Source organism: Physella acuta, unplaced genomic scaffold (assembly GCF_028476545.2).
Source record: "Physella acuta isolate Inbredline_101_S28 unplaced genomic scaffold, ASM2847654v3 ptg000457l, whole genome shotgun sequence".
NCBI lineage: Eukaryota > Metazoa > Mollusca > Gastropoda > Physidae > Physella > Physella acuta.
In genome coordinates, this window is record NW_026731976.1 from 5,593 (window position 1) to 25,395 (window position 19,803).

Genomic DNA, 19,803 nt, shown 5'->3' on the forward strand with positions numbered 1-19,803 from the left:
CCGTGTCTGAAGAAGAAGAAGAAAGTCTGTCTAGATTTGGTGCTGATTTTGGAGGATACGTCGTACTTTGACCCTTAGGTTTGGGATATGTCTTACTTTGATCCTTAGGGTTGGGATATGTCTTACTTTGATCCTTAGGGTTGGGATATGTTGTACTTTGATCCTTAGGGTTGGGATATGTCTTACTTTGATCCTTAGGGTTGGGATATGTTGTACTTTGATCCTTAGGGTTGGGATATGTCTTACTTTGATCCTTAGGGTTGGGATTAAGAGTTAGACGATCCTTACTGTTGCTGATTCTAGCTTGTTTCTTTGTGTATGCATTCAATGTAACTTGTCTCTTTGTGTATGCATTCAATGTAACTTGTCTCTTTGTATTCCGAGGAAAGGATAGTTCATCCGTGGAATCGAACGAATGATATTGTACTCTAGCACTAGAATACTGCCCGACGTGTCTCTTAGATCTCTGTTTGTCTAGTCTTCGGTGATGGGAACCTGGGTATATATATCATTTCATGTTCATATATCATTACATGTTCATATATCATTACATGTTCATATATCATTACATGTTCATATATCATTACATGTTCATATATCATTACATGTTCATATATCATTACATGTTCATATATCATTACATGTTCATATATCATTACATGTTCATATAGCATTACATGTTCATATATCATTACATGTTCATATATCATTACATGTTCATATATCATTACATGTTCATATATCATTACATGTTCATATATCATTACATGTTCATATATCATTACATGTTCATAGAGTTACCTGATTGGTTGGTTTAGAAAGTTACCTGATTGGTTGGTTTAGAAAGTTACCTGATTGGTTGGTTTAGAAAGTTACCTGATTGGTTGGTTTAGAAAGTTACCTGATTGGTTGGTTTAGAAAGTTACCTGATTGGTTGGTTTAGAAAGTTACCTGATTGGTTGGTTTAGAAAGTTACCTGATTGGTTGGTTTAGAAAGTTACCTGATTGGTCGACTGTGTGTGGACTATTGAAACAGCGACAACATAAAAAGATAAGAAAGATGGCCGCCAGATGCACGAGGAGGGCGATGTAAAAGATGAAGAGGACGAGGTCTGAGCCGAGGAACCAAGTCATCGACCTTCTCATTGCTGGAACATCTGTGGAATTTTTTCCTTCGTTGTACCATTTGAAGTTGCTGGTATCACCTGGGGAAAGTCGTTACCACGGGGTAATGTCAAGGTTGCGAATAGTTTAAGAGGTAAGGTCAAGGTTACATTTGTGTGAGAGTCAAGTACAGGGTTAGGGTCCTTTTAATGGTCAGGGTTAGGGTTAAGGTCAGAGTGAGGGTTAGGGTTAAAGTCAGAGGGAGGTTACGATTAGGGTTAGGAAAAGTACTAGAGTTCACTGTGAGATATTATTACTTTAAATCAAGACTTGTTGCTTCCGTAACTAAGCTAAATTGTTAAAAAAAATAAATAAAACAACAACAAAAAACTAAAAAATAAATTATGGTTAGGATTGTTAGACCTTGGCTAACCTTCCCACTTTAGGCAGAATCTTCATAGACCCCATAACCCTTACCCTCATCACTGGTGGGTCGACCCAAACCCTATCTCTCTCTCTCTCTCTCTCTCTCTCACTCTCTCTCTCTCTCTCTCTCTCTCTCTCTCTCTCTCTCTCTCTCTCTCTCTCTATATATATATATATATATATATATATATATATATATATATATAAAACCCTAACACTATTTTGGTTTTCATCACCCGCTCATGTCCTTAATAACAAGACTTTAATATAAACTTAATTTAAATTTAACTCAAATTCACTGAACATAGTTGAACTTGGATATTCATTAATACTTTTGCTTAACTTTATTGACTGCCTATCTCTTCTCCCATTTTCGTGTGAGGGCCGTTTAAAAACAAGTTAATTAAAAAGTCTAGTGACATTTAAGCGCAATTTCCTTATGTTATCTAAAAATAGCTCTGTCGTAGCGTAAATCAAGAGCAGGGTTAGTAAAACCATTGGTTAGTTATTAAAACGTTTTTTATTAATTTTTTTTTCCAGTATTTTACATGTTTTATTTACATTAGAGTTACATGACTAAAAACCATTGCGCGCCTAGCTACCGAACGTGATGGCGCAGCCATTGAACGTGATGGCGCAGCTATTGAACGTGATGACGCGTGTGGTGTGGTTGGATAAACATGCCTACTAATTCGGTCCAAATTTTAATTAATTCAAAAAAATTCTTGTGACCGAACGAAAGGATATTTTTGAAAACTTTCTTCGGCAATATTGTTCTAAATTATGGCAGGAATCGATTGGTACATGTTTCAAGTCGCTAACTGGTCTGGTTGCCGAGATATGGGCCAAAAACTGCTTTTCCCGAGGTTTTTTGGCTTTTCCGGGAAATCCATGAAAGAAACCCGGAATTTTTATGGCCTATGTTCATCCTCGTAACTTGCTTAACATAATTGCTTTTGGAACTAGTCCTCGATATTACTTCGTTCAGGAGGAGATACGACTTAAAGCTGCGGACACACATTCATACATCCATACATTCATCCATCCATACATTCCCAGAAATGACGAGTTAATAAACGCAATTCTCCAGAATGGAAATTGCGCAAAAAAATTCTGTAAAGGTGCTTTGTTTCAACCCGGAAATTAGTTTGACAAAGTCATTAAATAGATGCACATTTTTCAGGTGTTATTTGTCGTGAAACCCGCGGATTCGGTTACTCGTATTACAAGTTTTAGCTCGTAACTCAAAGCGAAAAATGGCGCGCTCGATTACTCGCATGTCGAGGTATCACAGTACATATATTTTATAAATATATAAGTACTCCATAGAACATTGGAAGTAAAAATAAAACATTAATTAGAATTTTATCCGATCAAGGTAAATATAAATGAGCCTATAACCCTCTCCAACACATAAGCAAAAAACAAACAAACAAAAGATAGGGGAAGAGGGTAATTAGTACTCCCTAAGAGAAAACAAATGTAATTTGTTTTAAACTTTATTGCAAACCACATTGAACATCATCACGAACTTCATGATTATCAAAGTTTTCAAGAACACAGTACACAGAACAACAAATTGACAAAAGGGCAGAGGCGTAGCGACCCTTCCCGGCGCCCGGGGACAAACTTTCATTTTAGCCCCCCCCCCCCCCCCCCCCCCGAGACAAAGTTTCAATTTGGCGCCCCGCTGTATTTTTTATATTTACAGTGCAAAACTGCACTTAAAATGAGCTTTTAATTTTTTTTTCAAACCCATTTTGGCGCCCCTCAAACCCATTTTGGCGCCCCCAGGGTCGGCGCCCGTGGACATATGTACCACCCCCGCTCCCTCGCTACGCCTCTGCAAAATGGTTTTAAATATTCGAGCAGGGGTCCAAATGATGTGTGACACAAGTACCGGAGGGGTCCAAATGATAGCACTAGTGTGGGACACAAGTACCGGAGAGATGTTCATTCCTACAACTACTGTGCCTATTCCTACAACTACTGTGCCTATTCCTTCAACTACTGTGCCTATTCCTACAAGTACTGTGCCTATTCCTACAACTACTGTGCCTATTCCTACAACTACTGTGCCTATTCCTACAACTACTGTGCCTATTCCTACAACTACTGTGCCTATTCTTACAACTACTGTGCCTATTCCTACAACTACTGTGCCTATTCCTACAACTACTGTGCCTATTCCTACAACTACTGTGCCTATTCCTACAACTACTGTGCCTATTCCTACAACTACTGTGCCTATTCCTACAACTACTGTGCCTATTCCTACAACTACTGTGCCTATTCTTACACCTACGGCTATACGTAAATGTGTAAATGTATAAATTTGGCAGAAAAAGCATTGGTTCTCTTACCTCCACTAAGTGGTGTCGCTAGGTCGGGTGTCACCCTATGCGGCATTTGGTTGTGTCAACCCAACCCCCTCCCCCCCAAGTATATATCTATATAAATTACTAAATTTGAACTTAAAATTATAAATGGGACAGGCAAAAAAGCATTTTACTTCTGAAAATTTGGCAATTTTTTGCCTTGGTATCACCCCCCTAAATGGTGTCACCCGGTGCGGCCCGCACCCCCGTCCCACCCTCATTACGCCTCTGCCTACAATACAATAGTTTCCTTATCCTGATTTTCTTACCTTCAATACAATAGTTTCCTTATCCTGATTTTCTTACCTTCAATACAATAGTTTCCTTATCCTGATTTTCTTACCTTCAATACTATATTTTCTCTATCCTGATTTTCTTACCTTCAATACAATAGTTTCCTTTCCTACCATCCTCACAGTAGTAACACAGTCCATTGTAATGGCAATGTTGGTTGAAGCACCCCATACTACATATATCACTACAATAAAGCCCGTATACAGGCATGCTACAATCTGGAATAAAAGGTAAACAATGAGTGGACATTTAATCAGTGGACATTTAATTAGTGGACATTTAATTAGTGGACAGTTAATCAGTGGACAGTTAATCAGTGGACATTTAATTAGTGGACATTTAATCAGTGGACATTTAATCAGTGGACATTTAATTAGTGGACAGTTAATCAGTGGACATTTAATCAGTGGACATTTAATTAGTGGACAGTTAATCAGTGGACATTTAATTAGTGGACATTTAATTAGTGGACAGTTAATCAGTGGACATTTAATCAGTGGACATTTAATCAGTGGACATTTAATCAGTGGACATTTAATCAGTGGACAGTTAATCAGTGGAAGTTAATCAGTGGACAGTTAATCAGTGGACAGTTAATCAGTGGAAAGTTAATCAGTGGGTATTTAATCAGTGGACAGTTAATCAGTGGGCAGTTAATCAGGTAAAAATTCAGGTAAAAATCAGGTAAAAAGTTCCAGTGGAACAAGAAAATCAGGTAAAAAAGTTATACCACTAAAAGGTTAAATCCAAAGTACCAAAAACATAAATGATTTATACACACATAAATGACTTATACACACATAAAGGACTTATACACACATACATACACACACTAGCACATATATATCTAATCTATAAAGTTCAATTCTGTATGTTTGTTTGTAACTGAGGTAGCGATGCACATAAGTGCACATCGTCTAAATTAATGATTTAAAAAATTAATAGTGAAAATGTTGTAAAATAATTTTTTTTTCAAAATTATAGTGATAATTGTCGGCATGTCCATCATATAAAATTAAAATAAATTTATCACCTTTCACAAAAATTCTAATTGTGTTCAAATTATTTACATATACTCATTACGTCCCTTGATAAATTAGGAAAACACAATTACTTCCCTTTATAAAAAACAACCGTACATCTTTGTAAAAATTTAATTGTGTTGGGGAAAAAAAATAATTACATAATTAGCGTGGATTGATCAAGTGCAATGTGGTAGATATTTTAAATATTGCCTTTTATTTATTTTATACACTGAACGTACTGTTTAGTAATCACTATTTATAATCAAAAGACAGTTGACGAAAAAAGACATCTTTATTTGGGAACGTGAATTGCTGCAGATTATTATGTGTGTCTTCTTTTGCGCACAAAGGGGAATTCGTTTTTGTCTGTCGCACGAAACATGAACGTAGAATTTTTTTACCTCACCATAGTGCGTACCTTTTTTTAAGCAGACGTTTCAACAGTACATTTAGCAGTATAAAGTTTTACTACGTTCTCGATTGTAAAGGTAAGATCTAAGAAACAACTTCTTTCAAGAGCTATTTATAGCTTCAAAGTTTCCATCAGATGACATTGCTTTGCACCGCATTTAAAAAAAAATCAATAACAGTTTAGAAGTCAGCTCCTAAATGTCCTATATGTTTACTTTTATCTATAGTCTTTAACTGAGTCGAATCCGGACATCATTCGGCGCCCCGACAAGGTGTTATTTGGCGCCCCGGGCCTCCCCGTGTTCGCTATGGCGCCTACATTCGTTTAAGTGTGCCCACAAGACTAAAAATAAGTTGGGGTACTATAGTCGTTTACTAAGTTGAATCAGGCGTTATCGCCGGCGCCTCAGCATATTGCGATTTGGCGTTTGCGTTTGTGTTTTCTTTGTGTTTGAGTATGGGTTTGTGGTTGGGTTTGTGTTTGTGATTGCATTTGGATTTGGGTTTCTTTTTCGTTTGCTTTTTTGTTTGCGTTTGTGTTTGTGTTTTCTTTGTGTTTTTGTTTGTGTTTGTTTCGTTTTGTTTTCGTTTGTGTTTGCATTTGTGTTATGTTTGCTGTTTTTTTTTGTAGTGTTTTTTTATTTCGGTTGGTTGTGGTTAGGGTGGGCAATGCCGGGTATATGCTGATTACTAAACACACAAGCCATGGTCATTTACAGATAGGTTTCTCAAAGAAGCCAGTGCAGGGCCTGGCCGAAACGGCGAGTTATTTTATAATTGTAAAACACTTAAAATCCAAATGTCATTTAAATGTTAAACGCAAGTCGTCAGATTGTCATCTAAATGTCAAAAACATTTCATCAGAATGACATCTTTATGTCAAACGCAAGTCGTCACTATGTTATTTAAATATAAATGTCACATATGTCATCAGAATGTTATCTTAATGTCAAAGCAAGTCAGAATGCTATCTAAATGCTAAACACATGTAATGAAAATGTCATAAAAATATCAAACACATGTCATGAGAATGTCATCTCTACGTACCGCCATACACCTCTATCTCACACATTTGTAAGCCCATATTTGACGTGATGATCACGTCTATTCTCATCAAGGCTTTTCTCAGTACTTCCATCAACCTTAGACGGCCGCTGTTGTCTAAGTTAATGTTCGTGTACCTGACTAGACTTGTGTTTGCTTCACCCCAACAGTCGACAGCAACCGTTTCTCTATTTTCATACAACAAATATCCTGAAAGTTAAAGTTTATGATCAACCGTTTGTGTGTTAGGTATTAATTTTAAAGTTTTTTGTTCTAAATAGTAACTAAACTGGTTACGTTAAAAAAATAAAGGTTGTTTCTTTGTATAGACTTTTTTTTTCTAAAAACTATTTAAAAGGGTTAATTTTTTTCTTTATAATCTCGAAATATTTAAAATAAATCGTACTTAGATAAAATATGTCCAAAATATTTGTTTTGGATTAAATTATTAATTTGCTTTTTAAATTCTTTAAAATCACAACATTCATTTTAGACTAAGTTCTACTTTTAACATTCTACAATATTTTGTAAACCTGAACAAATGTAGAACTTATTTATTTCGAGGTTTTTAAGGGAAATAATCACTTAGATGAGCCATTATATTAATGGTCCGCTATCGAAATTCTATTTCTGAAGTTCTCGTGAGGCCATTTTATGGACACGACAGTACAATGTTAAGATGTTGAAGGATTAAATGATTAGTAATATTTAAAGGTATTTGCGATGTCTAAATTTCGTGAATTAAATGTAGGCCACTTTCTGGGTGTAATATTTAGTGTCGTGAATGAAATGGACTTACTAGGTCTTATATCGAGAATAATTTCATGTATGAGCTGCGGTCTCTCAAATCTGAGAGAGATAGATTTTTTCTGTGCAGCGGAGTTGAAACAGGGTTGTGTTTTTTTCCCGTCCACAGCAAACATTGCTGGTCCTTGGGTGAGGGATCGCTTCAAAGCTGTGTTTCTTCCTTAGTTATGGCAGAGTAAAGAAACATTTACATCAAACATTCACATCAAACAATCACATCAAACATTCACATCAAGCATTCACATCAAACATTCACATCAAATATTCGCATCAAACGTTTACATCAAACATTCACATCAAACATTCACATCAAACATTCACATCAAACATTCACATCAAACAATCACATCAAACATTCACATCCAGCATTCACATCAAACATTCACATCAAACATTCACATCAAACATTCACATCAAACATTCACATCCAGCAAACATTCACATCAAACATTCACATCAAACATTCAAATCAAACATTCACAGCCAGCATTCACATCAAACATTCACATCAAACATTCACATCAAACATTCACATCAAACATTCACATCAAACATTCACAGCCAGCATTCACATCAAACATTCACATCAAACATTCACATCAAACATTCACATCAAACATTCACAGCCAGCATTCACATCAAACATTCACATCAAACATTCACATCAAACATTCACATCAAACATTCACATCAAACATTCACATCCAGCAAACATTCACATCAAACATTCACATCAAACATTCACATCAAACATTCACAGCCAGCATTCACATCAAACATTCACATCAAACATTCACATCAAACATTCACATCAAACATTCACATCAAACATTCACATCCAGCATTCACATCAAACATTCACATCAAACATTCACATCAACATTCACATCAAACGTTTACATCAAACATTCACATCAAACATTCACATCAAACATTTGCATCAAACGTTTACATCAAACATTCAAATCAAACATTCACATCAAACATTCACATCAAACATTCACAGCCAGCATTCACATCAAACATTCACATCAAACATTCACATCAAACATTCACATCAAACATTCACATCCAACATTCACATCAAACATTCACATCCAGCATTCACATCAAACATTCACATCAAACATTCACATCCAACATTCACATCAAACATTCACATCCAGCATTCACATCAAACATTCACATCAAACATTCACATCTAACATTCACATCAAACATTCTATGAAATAGCCATATTAAGAATCACAATAGACTTGTCCAGCTGGTTTCAAATAATTCATTTTTTAAATTCAAAATAACATTTTTGTTGACAGAAAGCATATTTGTCAACCATTTATAACATTTGTGTAAAAAGTACAAACTTACTTCCGTTTCATTAAGGCTAGAAATAGTCAAAGGAATAATTACTAGATCTAATAATAGGAATAGTAATTTAGCAAACACTTTTTTTTTTTTTTTGGATTTGTAGAGTCATGGTTTTGTGTTGATTGTGGATGTTACATTATTTAATAAAAATACTACGCTATACACCATAGATCACTATTATGTATTTTATCATGCAAAACATTTGTTCTGACTTTTATATAAATACTACGCTATACACCATAGATCACTATTATGTATTTTATCAGGGAAAACATTTGTTCTGACTTTTATATAAATACTACGCTATACACCATAGATCACTATTATGTATTTTATCAGGGAAAACATTTGTTCTGACTTTTATATAAATACCACGCTATACACCATAGATCACTATTATGTATTTTTATCATGGAAAACATTTGTTCTGACTTTTATATAAATACTACGCTATACACCATAGATCACTATTATGTATTTTATCATGGAAAACATTTGTTCTGACTTTTATATAAATACTACGCTATACACCATAGATCACTATTATGTATTTTATCATGGAAAACATTTGTTCTGACTTTTATATAAATATACGCTATACACCATAGACCACTATTGTGTATTTTTATCATGGAAAACATTTGTTCTGACTTTTATATAAATACTACGCTATACACCCTAGATCACTATTATTTATTTTATCATGGAAAAAATTTGTTCTGACTTTTATATAAATACTACGCTATACACCATAGACCACTATTGTGTATTTTTATCATGGAAAACATTTGTTCTGACTTTTATATAAATACTACGCTATACAACATAGATCACTATTATGTATTTTATCATGGAAAACATTTGTTCTGACTTTTATATAAATACTACGCTATACAACATAGATCACTATTATGTATTTTATCATGGAAAACATTTGTTCTGACTTTTATATAAATACTACGCTATACACCATAGATCACTATTATGTATTTTATCATGGAAAACATTTGTTCTGACTTTTATATAAATACCACGCTATACACCATAGATCACTATTATGTATTTTATCATGGAAAACATTTGTTCTGACTTTTATATAAATACTACGCTATACACCATAGATCACTATTATGTATTTTATCATGGAAAACATTTGTTCTGACTTTTATTGTCTTACTCTCCCTGGTCATTCCGGTTTTTTGAAAATATTTGAATTGATAAAATAATTCTAAACGGCTTTTCAACGGCTTATATTCGATACAAAAATATAAAAATTATTGTAATCGATGGCTCACAGACGACCTACAAATGTAATTATAATTTTATCTCTTGCCATATTCTAAAAAGATTTTTTTCAAAAATTTAGTATGATTACATAGACTTTTCATGCCTATTGGAGAGGGGGGGGGTGGACCGCGCCAGTAGCGTAGCGAGGGGGGGGGGGGCGGGGCGGGACATATGTCCCCGGGCGCCGACCTTAGGGGGGGGCGCCAAATTGAAAGTTTGAGGGGTGGGGGGGGGGGTGCAAATGAAAAGTTCGAGGGGGGGGGGTGCAAATCGAAAGTTTGAAGGGGGGGGGGGGGTGCAAATGAAAAGTTCGAGGAGGTGTGCAAATCGAAAATTTGCTTCCAAGGGGGCGCCAAATTGAAAGTATGTCCCCGGGCGCCGGGAAGGGTCGCTACGCCTCTGGACCGCGCCCGGAGACATGATCGTGGGAGGGAAATAATCAAATAATTAAATAGATATATCAATAGGTAAATAAATAAATATATAAATAAATGAATGAATGAATATATAATGTGAATATATTTATATAGGTGTATATATAATATGTATATATGTGTATATATAATATGTATATATGTGTATATATATATATATATATATATATATATATATATATATATATATATACATAAATATGTATATATGTATATCTATATATATACACACACATATACATACACATATATAAGCATAAATGTTTATATATATATATATACATGACCTTGAGGAAAAGTTGGAAATCAATTTCTTTTTGATATTTTAAGGGATATGCGCGGCAAAAAATCACAAAATTTCTTGTATTTCGTCATGATGGGTTTCTTGCACTTTTGGATACTTTGTCCATTTTTGTATTAAGAAAATAATAACTTTAAAGAGAAAATTTTTTAGGTGTTTAAATTACTATTTTTATGACCCTATTAATTAAAAAATAATCAATTTTTCCAAATCTTACAAGCTCTCTGTAAAAAGTTTTATATCTGTCATCGTATTATATTTGGCATCATTTGAAAGCTTTATTTGATAATCTTAATTTCCATCATCTCGGAAACACCCAAAGCTTACAATCGGCTTTACAAATTACACAGATATAGATCTAATATTTTCGTGACCTATTTTTTGTTACTTTTGGCTGTTTCTCTGTTCGAAGGTTTTTAACACCATAAAGCCTACTACTTTTTTATTTATTAAACAATCGCCAACATATTTTCAGTATATGTTCTTGATGCAAAAATACAACTTTTGTCACGAGGGAATTGTGATCGCTTTCATAGAAAACAACTATTTGGTAATTAATATGCAAATTTTGAAACTTTTGATAACTAAAAATGTTACGATTTTTTAGACTTTGTAAAATTCTTACTAGTAGCTATTTCAAAAAGTTTTCGTGACAAAAGGTTTAATATATACTGAAATATAAGCAGTTTAAATTTGATTGTTATAGGTGCATAAATAAAATCTAGATGAGCCCTAACCCTAACCCAAGGTAAATCTAGATGAGCCCTAACCCTAACCCAAGGTAAATATAGATGAGCCCTGACCCTAACCCAAGGTAAATCTAGATGAGCCCTAACCTTAACCTAAGGTAAATCTAGATGAGCCCTGACCCTAACCTAAGGTAAATCTAGATGAGCCCTAACTCTAACCTAAGGTAAATCTAGATGAGCCCTAACCCTAACCTAAGGTAAATCTAGATGAGCCCTGACCCTAACCCAAGGTAAACCTTGATGAGCCCTAACCCTAACCTAAGGTAAATCTAGATGAGCCCTAACCCTAACCTAAGGTAAATCTAGATGAGCCCTAACCCTAACCTAAGGTAAATCGTGATGAGCCCTAACCCTAACCTAAGGTAAATCTTGATGAGCCCTGACCCTAACCTAAGGTAAATCTAGGTGAGCCCTAACCCAAGGTAAATGTAGATGAGCCCTAACCTAAGGTAAATCTAGATGAGCCCTAACCCAATGTAAATATAGATGAGCCCTATCCCAAGGTAAATGTAGATGAACATACCACCACTGACGTACACTGAACAGATGGGATGATTTGTCTCCCAAAAGAGAAAAACTTTTGCAACGAAATGGATCACGTGACGGCAAAAGAAGTCTCGCGTCTTCCCGTCCACAACAATATAAGTCTGACCTTGACATTGCTCACGTGTTCTGTTGACCTCAAATTGCAAAGAATAATTCCACCACTCACCTAGGGTTAGATAAAAATTGTAAATTATGAATGGTTCAAACTTTTGGTCAAATCAAATGTCTAGGTGTGTGTCTGTGTGTGTTTAAATATATGGCGTGCATGTAAGCACATGTACAAATGTTACAATTTAGGTGTTAACGTAGGCACATGTAGAAATGTTACAATTTAGGTGTTAACGTAGGCACATGTACAAATGTTACAATTTAGGTGTTAACGTAGGCACATGTAGAAATGTTACAATTTAGGTGTTAACGTAGGCACATGTACAAATGTTACAATTTAGGTGTTAACGTAGGCACATGTACAAATGTTACAATTTAGGTGTTAACGTAGGCACATGTACAAATGTTACAATTTAGGTGTTAACGTAGGCACATGTAGAAATGTTACAATTTAGGTGTTAACGTAGGCACATGTAGAAATGTTACAATTTAGGTGTTAACGTAGGCACATGTACAAATGTTACAATTTAGGTGTTAACGTAGGCACATGTAGAAATGTTACAATTTAGGTGTTAACGTAGGCACATGTACAAATGTTACAATTTAGGTGTTAACGTAGGCACATGTAGAAATGTTACAATTTAGGTGTTAACGTAGGCACATGTAGAAATGTTACAATTTAGGTGTTAACGTAGGCACATGTAGAAATGTTACAATTTAGCTGTTAACGTAGGCACATGTAGAAATGTTACAATTTAGGTGTTAACGTAGGCACATGTAGAAATGTTACAATTTAGGTGTTAACGTAGGCACATGTAGAAATGTTACCTCCAACTACAATGCGAAGCCATGTGAATGTTTGTTTGTCTTTAAAATCAAGTTCCAGAGATCGCAAACCGCCGTGGTAACAGCTTTGATCGTTTCCATCTGTCAGCTCTGGCACCGTTGAACGTAAAACGTTAGACCTTAGCGCTAAATCCCCTGTCATAAAATCAATCAAATCTTTCTAGAGGTCTGTTTACAACTGGATAAACCTAATAATATAGTACTAGATTAGACGACTTTAAAGTATTTTTTGCTGCTTTTGTTTATCACGTTGAAGTTTAATGTGACCGTCTCATTTTAAAAAAAGGCTAAAAAAATCGTATAATAAAGAGACATTAGATGCATTGTAAAAACAATTGTATGATAGCGAAAAAATTTGATTAATCACTGTATAGACAATTGATAGCGAACAAACTTGATCAACTTACTGTATAGACAATTGATAGCGAACAAACTTGATCAACTTACTGTATAGACAATTGATAGAGAACAAACTTGATCAACTTACTGTATAGACAATTGATAGCGAACAAACTTGATCAACTCACTGTATAGACAATTGATAGCGAACAAACTTGATCAACTTACTGTATAGACAATTGATAGCGAACAAACTTGATCAACTTACTGTATAGACAATTGATAGCGAACAAACTTGATCAACTTACTGTATAGGCATTTGATAGCGAACGAACTTGATCAACTTACTGTATAGACAATTGATAGCGAACAAACTTGATCAACTTACTGTATAGGCATTTGATAGCGAACGAACTTGATCAACTTACTGTATAGACAATTCATGCCAAACCAGCCGGGTCGACAGAGGCCATCTCTACAGGAAGGACAATCTCGACAGTGGCAGACAAGCATGTCTTTCTCACCAAACCATTGGGGGTCTGGGTCTAGATGAGGATTTGGTGGGATTTAGTAGGGTGGTCTAGATGAGGATTTGGTGGGATTTAGTAGGGTGGTCTAGATGAGGATTTGGTGGGATTTAGTTGGGTGGTCTAGATGAGGATTTGGTGGGATTTAGTTGGGTGGTCTAGATGAGGATTTGGTGGGATTTAGTAGGGTGGTCTAGATGAGGATTTGGTGGGATTTAGTAGGGTGGTCTAGATGAGGATTTGGTGGGATTTAGTAGGGTGGTCTAGATGAGGATTTGGTGGGATTTAGTTGGGTGGTCTAGATGAGGATTTGGTGGGATTTAGCTGGGTGGTCTAGATGAGGATTTGGTGGGATTTAGTTGGGTGGTCTAGATGAGGATTTGGTGGGATTTAGTTGGGTGGTCTAGATGAGGATTTGGTGGGATTTAGTTGGGTGGTCTAGATGAGGATTTGGTGGGATTTAGTAGGGTGGTCTAGATGAGGATTTGGTGGGATTTAGTTGGGTGGTCTAGATGAGGATTTGGTGGGATTTAGCTGGGTGGTCTAGATGAGGATTTGGTGGGATTTAGTTGGGTGGTCTAGATGAGGATTTGGTGGGATTTAGCTGGGTGGTCTAGATGAGGATTTGGTGGGATTTAGCTGGGTGGTCTAGATGAGGATTTGGTGGGATTTAGTTGGGTGGTCTAGATGAGGATTTGGTGGGATTTAGTTGGGTGGTCTAGATGAGGATTTGGTGGGATTTAGTTGGGTGGTCTAGATGAGGATTTGCTGGGATTTAGTTGGGTGGTCTAGATTAGGCTTTGGTGGAATTTAGTTGGGTGGTCTACACTATCTCTTCATATGCCGAGGTCACAGAAACAAGTAAACTATACTTCACTTGCCCCATAGACCGTCAGGTTTGAAAGGGAAACTTTACTTTAATTGTTGGGTGGTCTAGATGAGGATTTGGTGGGATTTAGTTGGGTGGTCTAGATGAGGATTTGGTGGGATTTAGTTGGGTGGTCTAGATGAGGATTTGGTGGGATTTTGTTAGGTGGGATATATAAGGATTTGGTGGGATTTGGTTGGCTGGGATAAATAAGGATTTGGTTGGATGTGTTTAGACCACTTAAAACTGCCTAGATATTTGTGATGACAAATTTTACCCTGAGGTAGTTGTGTGGACTACAATAACTCACCATTTATGTAGGTCTCCATGTCAATTTTTTGGTAGCTGTTGTCTAAAAAGGGTAGGAAAAATGATATATATATATTTATATATATATATATATATATATATATATATATATATATATATATATATATATATATATATATATATATATATATATATATGTATATATGATGGAAGACATTATACAATCACAATAAAACTAAATATCATGTCCATACAACACAACCACAAGTCAACTACAACACCACCACAAGTCACCTACCACACAACCACAAGTCACCGACCACACAACCACAAGTCACCACAAGTTAACGGGCTAAAACAAGCCAATTGTCAATGGTTAGATGACTTACTAGGCATACAGATAGGTTGAGCGAGAGCCAAGCAGGGCTGTGCTATCAAAGCGCCTGTAGTAGAAACTTGAACGCAGTCAACATCTGCAATGGAGCCTGCCAGCTGGATGTTTTCACTGACCCTGCTGTTGTCATGGTCCCATACAAAGACGTTTTCCTCTTCACGGTCGTTTGCACCGATCCACACTAGATGAAGTAACTTTATATACACAGACATGCTACAACATCTATATCCAACATAAACAGACATGCTACAACATCTACATCCAACATACACAGACATGCTACAACATCTACATCCAACATATACAGACATGCTACAACATCTACATCCAACATATACAGACATGCTACAACATCTACATCCAACATATACAGACATGCTACAACATCTACATCCAACATATACAGACATGCTACAACATCTACATCCAACATACACAGACATGCTACAACATCTACATCCAACATATACAGACATGCTACAACATCTACATCCAACATACACAGACATGCTACAAGACAACATCTAAATCCAACATACACAGACATGCTACAACATCTACATTTAACATACACAGACATGCTACAACATCTACATATAACATAAACAGACATGCTACAAGACAACATATACTTCTAACATAAATAGACAAGCTGCGAGACAACATATACATCTGACATACACAGACATGCTACAAGACAACATATACATCCAACATACACAGACATGCTACAACATCTACATCCAACATACACAGACATGCTACAACATCTACATCCAACATAAACAGACATGCTACAACATCTACATCCAACATACACAGACATGCTACAACATCTACATCCAACATACACAGACATGCTACAAGACAACATCTAAATCCAACATACACAGACATGCTACAACATCTACATTTAACATACACAGACATGCTACAACATCTACATCCAACATACACAGACATGCTACAACATCTACATCCAACATACACAGACATGCTACAATATCTACATCTAACATACACAGACATGCTACAACATATACATCCAACATACACAGACATGCTACAACATATACATCTAACATACACAGACATGCTACAAGACAACATATACTTCTAACATAAATAGACATGCTACAAGACAACATATACATCCAACATACACAAGTGCAAGCTACAAGACAATACCTACATCCAACATACACAGACATGCTACAACATCTACATCCAACATACACAGACATGCTACAACATCTACATCCAACATACACAGACATGCTACAACATCTACATCCAACATACACAGACATGCTACAAGACAACATCTACATCCAACATACACAAGCATGCTACAACATCTACATCGAACATAAACAGACATGCTACAAGACAACATATACATCCAACATAAACAGACATGCTACAAAACCTACATCCATCACACACAGACATGCTACAACATCTACATCCAACATAAACAGACATGCTACAACATCTACATCCAACATAAACAGACATGCTACAACCTCTACATCCAACATACACAGACATGCTACAACATATACATCTAACATAAACAGACATGCTACAACATCTACATCCAACATACACAGACATGCTACAACATATACATCTAACATAAACAGACATGCTACAACATCTACATCCAACATAAATAGACAATCTACAAGGCAACACCTACATCCAACATACACAAGCGCATGCTACAAGACAACATCTACATCCAACATACACAGACATGCTACAAAATCTACATCCAACATACACAGACATGCTACAACATCTACATCCAACATACACAGACATGCTACAACATCTACATCCAACATACACAGACATGCTACAACATCTACATACAGCATAAAAAGACATGCTACAACATCTACATCCACCATACACAGACATGCTACAACCTCTACATCCAACATAAACAGACATACTATAAGACAACATCTACATCCAACATACACAACTACATGCCACAAGGCCGAATATTTGAAGCAATAATTGACTTACATTAAGTTATAGACCAGCATATCTGAAGCAATAATTGACTTACATGAAATGATAGACCAACATATCTGAAGCAATAATTGACTTACATGAACTGATAGACCAACATATCTGAAGTATTTGAAGCTGGTTGAGACTTGTGACCTTTCCCATAACACGACCCTGTGCTGAGCAAAATTTCTGCGGATGTATTTCGCGAAAATATATCCTTATCTCTTAACGACTAAGGCCCACAACTTCCTTATCTTTTAAAGACTAAGGCCCACAACTCCCCTTAGCTCTCAGGAATAAGCGACATTGAAAGCGAAAGTTGTAAAGCCTTAGACTAAAAAATAGCTCACGCATATTACCCAGGGTTGGAATGAAAATGTTAATGGCTCATGTATATTGGCCAGGGTTAGAATGAAAAAGTTAATGGCCCATGCATATTACCCAGGGTTGGAATGAAAATGTTAATGACCCATGCATATTGCCCACGGTAACGGTTAGAATGAAAATGTTAATGGCCCATGCATATTGCCCAGGGTTGGAATGAAAATGTTAATGGCCCGTGCATATTGGCCAGGGTTAGAATGAAAATGTTAATTTACCTTCGCGTCGGACCACGTGACTTTATTTTCTGACCAGGATAAGCAAAGGTCACCAACCTGAAGGTCACTAGTGTTTGAGCACTCTGTGGGTTAGAGTTAGAATTTGGGTTAAAGTTAGGGTAAGGATTAGGGTTAGGGTTAGAGTTAGGGTTAGAGTTAGGGTTAGGGCTAGAATTCGGGTTAAAGTTAGGGTAAGGGTTAGAGTGAAACCTACTATTGAACATACAAATGGCTTGGCCTTTTCTGGAACAGTTGTAAGCGGTCAAGTTCAGATTAGCATTGACCGCTACACACTGTCCGTCTGCACGTATTACATTATCCTGAACATTGGCGCTGTTGAATTCCCACAGAAAACTTCCTGATCTTTCAACTCCAGCCGTCCATGCTGTTGGTCAAATATAATGGCCATTAATACAACACAAATATAATGGCCATTAATACAACACAAACATAATGGCCATTAATACAACACAAACATAATGGCCATTAAATAAAACACAAATATAATAGCCATTAATACAACACAAATATAATGGCCATTAATACAACACAAACATAATGGCCATTAATACAACACAAACATAATGGCCATTAATACAACACAAACATAATGGCCATTAATACAACACAAACATAATGGCCATTAATACAACACAAATATAATGGTCATTAATACAACACAAATATAATGGCCATTAATACAACACAAATATAAATGCCATTAACACAACACAAACATAATTGCCATTAATACAACACAAATATGACCATTAATACAACACAAATATAATGGCCATTAATACAACACAAATATAATGACCATTAATAAAACACAAATATAATGACCATTAATAAAACACAAATATAATGACCATTTATACAACACAAGTATGCTGGCCATTAATACAACACAAACTTAATGGCCATAACTACAGACAAAATGAACTTACTGAAGTTGCCATAACTACAGCACAAAATGAACTTACTGAAGTTGCCATAACTACACCACAAAATGAACTTACTGAAGTTGCCATAACTACACCACAAAATGAACTTCATGAAGTTGCCATAACTACAGCACAAAATGAACTTACTGAAGTTGCCATAACTACAGCACAAAATGAACTTACTGAAGTTGCCATAACTACAGCACAAAATGAACTTACTGAAGTTGCCATAACTACAGCACAAAATGAACTTACTAAAGTTGCCATAACTACAGCACAAAATGAACTTACTAAAGTTGCCATAACTACAGCACAAAATGAACTTACTAAAGTTGCCATAACTACACCACAAAAAGAACTTACTGAAGTTGCCATAACTACAGCACAAAAAGAACTTGCACTTACTGAAGTTGCCATAACTACAGCACAAAATGAACTTAATGAAGTTGCCATAACTACACCACAAAATGAACTTCATGAAGTTGCTATAACTACACCACAAAATGAACTTACTGAAGTTGCCATAACTACAGCACAAAATGAACTTACTGAAGTTGCCATAACTACACCACAAAATGAACTTCATGAAGTTGCCATAACTACACCACAAAATGAACTTCATGAAGTTGCCATAACTACACCACAAAATGAACTTACTGAAGTTGCCATAACTACACCACAAAATGAACTTCATGAAGTTGCCATA

The 19,803-nt window shown here is 35.8% G+C and overlaps 1 protein-coding gene across 1 annotated transcript; it reads right to left on the reverse strand.

Moving 5' to 3' along the window:
- Positions 1 to 246: 246 nt before the first annotated feature.
- Positions 247 to 15,738, reverse strand: LOC131943469 (uncharacterized; the record flags this gene model as incomplete). Its single annotated transcript, XM_059303626.1, has 10 exons — positions 15,522 to 15,738; positions 15,173 to 15,214; positions 13,896 to 14,012; positions 13,111 to 13,263; positions 12,152 to 12,340; positions 7,482 to 7,649; positions 6,686 to 6,892; positions 4,289 to 4,420; positions 1,002 to 1,205; positions 247 to 495 (listed from the first exon to the last, which is right to left on the reverse strand). Coding segments are annotated over exons 1-10 (1,678 nt in total), but the record flags the coding sequence as incomplete, so codon positions are not given.
- Between the last annotated feature and the right edge of the window lie 4,065 nt (positions 15,739 to 19,803).